The following is a 9499-nucleotide window of genomic DNA, read 5'->3' on the forward strand; positions in this document are numbered from 1 at the left end:
AAACATATTTTAAAAAAGAAACTAATTCTTCTAGTGGCTGTGAGTGGCATGAGAGAAATGTAAAAAAGCATCAAGAAAAATCAGAGGTAAGAGGAGAGGAGAAATACCTTAAAATTAAATTAAGTACTTACTTTGCAAAGTATCTTTTCTGTCTCAATTTCCATAAACTTGTCTGTTATTTTCCAACTAACTGGTGGAGGTGGTGCTTATAAAAATTTTTCCCTCCTAGAGCTCCAGAATTTTAAAGTATGTCTTTCCTTTCCATTCTTCTATATATTTTTCCTTGCTTCTCATACCATGGCAGAATTATTACTAATAAATATCAGCCCTTACAGTCACATGTGCAACAAACGCATAAGTGATAAAATTTTAGTGATGGTAGGGAACTTAGAAGTAATATAGTCCAACTCCTACCTTTTATAGATGAGAAAAATTGAGGTTAATCAAAGTTACATCGTTTAGTAAGTCATGTATTTAATTAAAGAACCAGTAGTGGAACCCAAGTCTTCTATCTTCCAATCAAGTCTTAATTTCTCTTTCCTCCATCTGTTCTTTTTTGCCCGGGGTTTATATATATTCATAAAACAAAAAACAACAGAATATGTTACTGTGATCCACAACCACATTTTCTTATTATAGTTTCCCTTAATATCAAGTTATCATCAGATCACACAATTTCCTTAAATTAGGAGTGAAATCACATTTCACATTAATTTCAAGAGATTATTTTTCATTACTCAGCCTCATGCAACTAGCCAATTTGAATGTCTCAGAACTTAAGAAATAGAGGACAAAATAAGGATTACATAAATCAAATGGATAATTTTTAAATTACCAATTGACTTTTTTCATAAAGAATGCTTCTTAGTAATTATAAAATAATATAAACTTGAAAAATAGTATTCTTGTAGTCTGTTATGACGGTGCTTACATGATAACTACAATTGTATTTTCTGTCCTTATGGCTTAATTTGAAAATGGCGATTTCATTATTTTTGTTCCCAAAGTGATTTTTAGGTCACTCTTTTGGGGGCTATTCATGTTGTTGACATTTTAAGATAGATTTTAAAACAATCTGTTCAGACTTACTAGATAATATAGGAAGAAAAAGTATCTTAGGAACTTATAAGGGAGATCCCATACAAGGCAGAAAAAGTGTTTTTGTTTCAAAAAAATTTTAGTTGACTTTATATTTATCATTAATCATTTTGGAGAACAGGATGGTGCAGTGGGAAAACCCCACAAATAAAACTATAACTTTGGAGCCACATAGACTTACTTTGCACAACCGTGGAATGAATATCTTGGGATCTTTGATAAGCTGCTTGATATTCTCTCATTTCCCTCGTATGGGAAATAATACCTATCTCCCAAGTTTATTTTAAGTGTTAAATGAACAAATGTATGTCAAGCATGCCTGGCACAAGTTATATGTCAATAAATGTTTATATATTTTTTCCCCCAAAAAGATATACTCTGATTCTCAATTAAGCTTCCCCAGTAATATATTTATTTGGGGAATAAAGACTTGATGGAGAGGTAAATTTTTTAAAATTTATCTCAAAAGCACCTCTTCTTATAAATCTGAAATTAATTTTTCTGTTCCCTCTTCTCACACCCACACTCTACATGTATAAAGCTTTCAATCTATGTGGAACCAGTTTGTATAAATTTTTGTTGGTATCACTTAGCAATTACTACAAACAGTGAGAGATGTGAACCCCTTTGAGTCTTCACCATTTCTCAGGAGTTAGTGGTAGGTAAATCCATGAACATACATTTTAAAGCCAATTTACCCACATCTTGGAGTCCAATCTCTGTTTTTTTTCTTTATTAAAGCAGTGAAGTTATCAGTTGTTTCAATACTGTAATGAATCAAGCAACACTGGAAATTAAGTCCCAAAGCAGTGCATCTTTAGCAGATATTAAGACATTCCACGAGTCATAATCATATGTTTTCAACAATTTTATATTCAATCTACTTCTTCAGCAACCACTTGGGAACTATCTGGAGATAATTTACTGGCTAAGTGCATGGATCTTGTAAAAGACAATTGGAGCATTTCACAGTTTGACCCCCTGAGACAGTCTAGTCAAGGACAGAGAAAATGTAACAAATAAATAGGTTAAGCTTGAAAGTAATCGAGGCGTTGGCACTGCGCCGGCCTCACTTAAGAGCTGTAGTTCTTATCTCTTTACCGAGCGCCCCCGAATTACTTTGTTGTTTAAAGTCTGCTCATTAAGATTGTTACTGAAGAACAACTCAAAGTACAAACTAGATCATGAGATCTTTCCAAGTGGCGATTTACAGGGGTGTGTCTGTATCCTATCCCTATCGTATATACTAGTAGATGAAGCAAACCATTAGTTCACCGTACAGTTTTGTCTCCTAAAACGCCCCTCCCAACCCCCTCGCCCTCCCGCCCCCGCCCCCGCCCCCGCCCCTGCCCCGCAGCATCTTGTTCGCTGATGGTTGACGTCTGGAACGCGCAGGAAGCTCTCCTTGGACTGAATAACAGCAAGTGCCGGCCCTTCCTGAGCGCTGTCGTGCACCCACTGGACCCCTGGATTTTAGGATATAAAGGCACATTCAAGGTGGTTCCCATCTTCTCCTCCAGTCGCTATCCGGCGGCGCTGGCTCCAGGACGTCCAGTGAGTACGTTTTTGCAGGTGCCTTGCTGTGTCTCGCACCATAAGTAAAGCGCAGAGAGCCTATGGCACCCACAGCAGCCGCCACCACCATCCTCCGGCCCTCCGTCTTCGGGTTTTCCCCGTGAGCCTCCAGTGCCTAAAGCCCCAAGTGAGGGCTGACGAGGGGCTCCGTCAAGGTCAGTGCGGCTACCACCTCACCTGCCTCCCAGCGGAGGCCAATCCCGCTGCCTCCTACTCTGCGCCCCCATCTCCAGGGGCCTTCAAGGACGTCGTGGTCGCACACCACTTTTCCTCCAGTAAACGACAGCTGGGAACGAAACCTTCCGCTCCAAAATCTCGCCGAAAACCTCTGGCCCCACCTCTCTGCCTTTGGCAACAGTTGAGGGTCAAGGGTGGGATCCAGAAAAGAAAAAAGAAAAAAAGAAAGAATTTAATTCCGGCCTGCCCCTCTTTTCCCTGGAGGAATCCAGTGCCCAGGAAGGCTTTCCACTGCTCTACGTTGCAGCCTTCGTCGAACTAAGTTGGGGATGGGGAGTTGGGGAGAAAAGAAAAGTCATTGTGGGCAGCTGGGTGCGCCCGCCGTCAGTCTCCCGCGGTGGCGCACAGGTACCCGACCAGGTCCCGGTGGCCGCGCTCCTCAGCCAGGTCCACGGGCAGGCGGCCCCAGGCATCGCGCACATCCAGCCGCGCCCCGGCTCGGTGCAGCGCCACCAGCGTGTCCAGGAAGCCCTCCCGGGCGGCGTCGTGCACCGGCCGCGTGAGGGTGGTGGGGTCCGCGCAGTTGGGGTCCGCGCCGTGGATCAGCAGCAGCTCGGCCACGCGGGTGCTGCCCATCATCATGACCTGCGGGAGAGAGCGGAGTGGTCAGGGCGAGGGAAAAGCGAGATGCAGGCCTGGGCAGGGACAGGTAGAACCATTGCAAACATATGAAGAATCTGCTTAATGCAGAGGTGCCCACCAGCCCCAGGAATCTGGGTAAGCTTCATTTGCTGACGCAATATTTCCCCCTTCCCCGTCTCCCCAACCCGCTCCAGGTATCTTCTTTACTGAGGTTCAGTTTATTTTCCAAATATGCAAGAAAGAGCTGATGATAATGTGCTTGTCTCCACTGTGAGAAAGAAGAAAAAGCTGACTTCCATTTGAATATGGGAATCTATTTTGTTAAATGACTTATAGGTGGAGTTAAGTTTAAAGGCTTTTAAAATCTTAAATTATTTCTCTTGCTCTGCCCTCTCTCCCCAGACATAATCCGTGTCTAAAAATCGTTATTAGGCAGTCAGCTGATGCTATATCTTGGAAGTTAGAGTAATGCTTTAGGGGAGAAAATGAGAAACAACTAAATTTAAAATAAGGCTTACTTTGTTTAGTTCTCACAGTAAATCCCCAGTGGAAGGCCTTTGCTTTTCAGTCACATACGTCTGTGCTTATAAATGTAATATATAGTCCTACAATTTGAGCCAAAATTGTTAGTATAGGGGAAAAAGTAAAGAGAGACACACATTGTTTATAAAATAATGAAAACCAATTATTTGTTGTTAATAAATGGTTCACCATTTTAAATATTTAACTTAATGTTATAGAGAAGGCCCAAAGTTTAGAGGGTGGTAGATTTAATGTAACATGTAATATTAATACTATATTTACATTGTATAGGATTTTATAATATGCTAGGATTTTATAATATTAAATAGTAAATGTTTTGCTATATGAAAAGAACTTGGATGTCAGTAGTTGAATCAGAACAATGCATAACTTACAAAAAGGATGTTTGGAGCAGTAACCCTATAGCACCCATTAGTATAAATATACATTATGCAAACATTTACTTCTTTAACAATAAAACAATTTTTGACAACTAAATATCCAAAGTGGAATTATTTGTTCTTGTGACTTTGTGTTTTAAAATGTACTATGTAACTGAAAGATAGTATACTAATTTTTTTGTTTTGTTTCATGAATATTAGAAGCATCCAATTCCTTGCTTAAAAACCAAGATAGGTTATCATTCTTACTAGTGATATAAAGGCTGTTTCACATATAGAGAGGAGGGGGGTGGAAAGTGGTTCTTAATATCCCAGAAAATGGTGAATTAAAACTATAAAACCTATTTATACAATTATTAGTATAATTTGAAGTCTTTAACAACTACTGTGCCATATTTTTGCTGCTTTAAATCATCCCTCATTTCTTGTAACACTTTTCTATGAATTCTAAAGGAATGAACATATATTTTCTTCAAAATCTACACTATTAGCAAGATTCATTAATAAAATGATTGGTTCTGGAAGGTACTAATTAAAGTAGGAATAATAAAATGTTGAATAAATGTATTTCAACAATGAATAGGCTAATTATTTATGAAGACTTTTTATTTAAAAAGTACCTAACAGTTGCTGCGGGGAATGCTTTTGTAATCCAAGCATTCAGTATGGTAATTAAGCAGTAAAAATCCATAGAATCATTTTTTCTTATGTAATGCTCAAGACAGAATGCTAACATAAAAAAAAGGAGTACGTATTGTGATTTAGGAACCCTGTCTTGTTCCTTTGTTTAGAAAAAGAATGCAAAGAATTTCATATTGAAGCTTGAAACTTCACAGTTTTTTTTTCATGTACTATGATTTTGTGTGATTCTTTAAATCCAACACAGAATGTGTAAGTTGTAATTTATCTCTGATCCCGAGACGGGAGAGGATATACTGCTATTTTCCCCCTCATTAAAAAGAACAAACTGATGCAGTGGGTTTTTTATTCCTTTTTTTTTTTTTTAAGGATTTTTGGTGGGTGAACACCTGCTTTACATCTGGGCTCCACACCTCGAGCACGAGAGAAACAGTGGAGACCCAGGTCCCAGAGGCGCCCCAGGGAGGCCGCGCCCCCGCGTTCGCGCGCCCCCTGCCGACGAGGCCCCTGGGCCCCAGGTACCTGGATCGGGCGCCTCCCGAAGCCGTTGACTCCGTTGGGATCCGCGCCGGCCTGCAGGAGCTGCCGCACAGTCTCCACTTGCCCCCGCGCCGCGGCGCTGGCCAGACCCGCATCGCTGCCGCTACCTCCGACCTTGACCTTCTCTTCTTCCCACATTCCGCAGACGGGCAGACAAAATCGGGATGCTCCGCCGCTAGCCCTGAGCTTCACGACACTCCTCGCTCCGTCCCCGCGTCGCCCGGGAGCGCTCTCTCCTCCTCGGGAGAGCCCCGCCGGCTCGTCCCCTTTCGCCGCCCTTTGGTGACTTGGCGGCTCGTGCAAAGGCCAAACGGCCTGTCGTTGAGTCGGGCTTTTCTGGGCGAACGCGAAGGAGCGGACGCGCCCAGCTCGCTCCCAGGAAAGGCGCCTGGTGCAAGGGCTCCGGCTGCAAGGGCAGGAGGGAGCGTCGCAGATCCCAGGCGCCCAGCGGAGTTTCTCGCCGAGTGCTTTGCCGGCTGGGAGTGGAGCGGTTTGGTCCAGGGGGGCGGTGCGTCGGCTCTCCCCACCCCCTTCGGCTCCGCCCCTAGCCCGCCGGCCGGCGTGGCTACTGCGGCTCCCGGGCCGCGAGGCGGGGCCAGCAGAGCTGCCGCGGACGAGGTAGGGGCGGGGATGGGGGCGTGGAGCTAGCCCAGATGGTGTGCTAGGACGCATGCGCCAGACGCCGGGAGCTCGGAGGCCCAGGCCTTGCTCGCCCGGAGTCCAAGTTTTGGCGATCGAATCAATGTACTCAGCCCCTCCCTCCAGCAGGCGGAGCAGAGTATTTCTATTCCTTCAGCCCTAGGCCCGCTGGTTTCACGCTGGAGACGTTAGTTGCTCCCTGTAGAATCAATGACAGAAAGACATGTAAAATAACTCTGTCTTAAGATGTCTGAAAGTGACAGCTCTGCACCGGTCATGCAGGTTATATTCACCCCCAGGCAGTACTTGAACTTCACTAGCTTCACATCTTGCATCAACCCTAGCAACTTTCTTTTGGGTGTGTCTTCCTATTTGAATCAGTATCAGAGAAAACCCCCGAGAATCCTGTACTATTTATTATTTTCATCTTTGAGTTATGGTTACACTCCTTTTTACAAAAAAATATATTTTATTGATATTTTACAGAGAGGAAGGGAGAGGGATAGAGAGTTAGAAACATGGATGAGAGAGAAACATGGATCAGCTGCCTCTTGCACACCCCCTACTGGGGATGTGCCCGCAACCAAGGTACATGCCCTTGACCAGAATCCAACCTGGGACCCTTGAGTCCACAGGCCAACGCTCTATTCACTGAGCCAAACCGGTTTCGGCTGGTTACACGCCTTTAAAAACAAAACAAAGCACGACTTTTAGATTGAGAGTGACAACATGTCAGGCACCTAAAAATATAAATATATATTTTAAGAATCTGAGATCCCACTTTCATGATATTTGAACAGTTTATTTTTGTTTGCACTCTTACCTATTAAAACCCACCTCAGCAAGTATTTAATTTTTACTTTTCATGAGTAATAAAGGAAATTTATGCAGTAATAATGAAACACAATAAAACAGGGGTGTGGTGCTGGCCTGTCATTAAACAGGTTGAACCTGTCATTAAATCCTCTTCTGAAGATTTAAAGGCCAAGTGCTTTTCTTCTTAATCTTCCTAGGTGAGTTTGCATTAATGCATTGCTTTAAAGATTTAAAAAGTTATAGCTGATGCTTGATTGAAATAGGAAGAGAACCACAAGTTGTGCGTCTGTTGCCTAAAAACGTTGGCGGGGAACTACAGGAAAGTGGATCTCTCCTAACACTGAATCGTTTTTATTTACATCATTTTTGGTTCAGAGTGCCAAGGAGGAAGACTCTTAAAGGGAGGGCAATTGTTTGCTTACTTACAAATGAGACTCCATATGTTTCTTCTGGCAGGCCTTAGCTTGGACTCCCCTCCCCTCAAGCCACTGTAGAATGAGGAGGAGCTCTTTAAAGAAAGGAAGGCCTATGGAAGTGATAGTTAGGGCTGAAGATATACTGACTTTCAAGAGAGTGGAAATTCACCTGGATGGGGAAGAGAAAGAGGCAGTATTAATAACAATTATTTCCCTCTCACCCTACCCACATTTTTTTAGGTTTCAGTTTCTTAGTTCCTCTACCTTTTCATCTTATTTGAGACTCTACTCTTATCTGGAAAAAGAAATTGTTTCTTTTGTTTGTTGTTTAGATGGCTCTATTCCTTCATCTGGCCAGAAAAATACCTTTGGGTGAAACAACCTCGTGAGTTGTTTTTGTTTAGTCTTTGCGGCCAGTATCTATGCAGTGTATTGGGAATTACAGGTATGTAAGTGGAATTGGAGGAGGAGGAGGAAAGATGGACGGCGAGAAGCCAGAGTCTTTGAAAGGAATGGCATTAGTTCTTTGCTAGTCACTCTCAGGGGCTGAGTCACTAGACCAATGGTCTGCAAACTCATTAGTCAACAGAGCCAAATATCAACAGTACAATGATTGAAATTTCTTTTGAGAGCCAAAATTTTTAAATTTAAACTTCTTCTAACGCCACTTCTTCAAAATAGACTCGCCCAGGCTCATGTGGCTCGCGAGCCGCAGTTTGCCGACCATGGCACTAGACTGATATAGGTGGATGTGGTGGCAAATGAGTTCAGTCCAGAATATCTTTATCAGAACAGCCTAGTTACTCTAAAATTTAGTGCACAGCCAAATGTCGCAAGGCAGGCGGTCTTTTATTTATTTACTTATTTTATTTTTAAAATATATTTTTTATTGATTTCAGGGAGGAAGGGAGAGAGACGGACACATCAATGATGAGAATCATTGATCGGCTGTCTCCTGCATGCCCCCTACTGGGAATCTAGCCAGCAACCCCAGCATTTGCCCTGACTGGGAATTGAACCTGTGATCTCCTGGTTCATAGGTCAATGATCAACCACTGAGCCACACCAGCCAGGTGGCAGGTTACCTTTTAAAGGCGTGTTGTTCGGGGAGGCAGAGGAGGGTGGAAGTGGGCAAAGCAGTGGCGGGGCAATGGGGACTTCTGCAATAATGTCAACATTAAAACATTTTAAATGAAATAAAAATAAAGACGTGTTGTTGGGAACTTCCCTCTAATGGATCCAGTAATTAAATTTAGTTCAACAAAACTTAGTTCAGCATGTCCAGGAATTCACAGTTGAGTAAGATTTAGGTCCTAGCTTTTAATTAACTTCCCCAATGGCACGAAGAACTAATAAATAGAGAGTTTCAATTTAATATGATAACTTTACTGAGACTTGTGTTTACAGGGTATTTGGGGAATAAGGAAGAAGGGAACTTAACTCAAGATGGAGGTGCAGCTGAAGAGAGTCTTTAAAGAATGCATTGGAAATTAACTGTTTCCTGTCTTCTCACCTTGGATTTCTTTGAAACTTAACAAAAAGGTTAGGAAAAGATAGCCTGAGCCATTTTTTTCTTGTTTTTTAATCCTTACCCGATGATATTTTTTCCATTGTTTTTTTCCCCCTCATCGTTTTATTTTTTAATACATATTTTTATTGTTGGTAGTATTACAGATATCTTCTATCTCCTCTCTTTTCCCCCCACTCCTCCCAGCACCTCCCCCCTCCCCCCTCCCCCCTATAGCCTGAGTCTATAGGCTATGCATATAAGTATATAAGTTCTTTGGTTTATCTCTTCTTGTCCCCCCAACCCCACATTGAGGTATGGAACCAACTGGCATACCTCAATTGATTTTTAGAGAGAGTGGAAGTTAGGGAGGAAGTTGGGGGGGGGGGGGAGAGAGAAACATTGATGTGAAAGAGACACACCGATTGGTTGCCTCCTGCACGGACCCTGACCAGAGCTGGGGGTTGAACCTGCAACCCAGGTACATGCCCTTGACCAGGAATTGAGTCTGTGACACTTCAGTGCAT

At 42.8% G+C, this 9499-nt stretch overlaps 1 protein-coding gene across 1 annotated transcript; it reads right to left on the minus strand.

Annotated features, from left to right (window-relative positions):
* Positions 1 to 2456: 2456 nt before the first annotated feature.
* On the minus strand, positions 2457 to 8525 carry LOC307110708 (uncharacterized protein). Its single transcript, XM_079790000.1, has 2 exons — positions 5577 to 8525; positions 2457 to 3495 (listed from the first exon to the last, which is right to left on the minus strand). The coding sequence occupies exons 1-2, from the start codon at positions 6264 to 6266 to the stop codon at positions 3235 to 3237; spliced, it is 951 nt and encodes a 316-aa protein (XP_079646126.1). The 5' UTR covers positions 6267 to 8525; the 3' UTR covers positions 2457 to 3234.
* Between the last annotated feature and the right edge of the window lie 974 nt (positions 8526 to 9499).

Source organism: Cnephaeus nilssonii, assembly GCF_951640355.1.
Source record: "Cnephaeus nilssonii genome assembly, chromosome: 14".
In the NCBI taxonomy this organism is placed as follows: Eukaryota; Metazoa; Chordata; class Mammalia; order Chiroptera; family Vespertilionidae; genus Cnephaeus; species Cnephaeus nilssonii.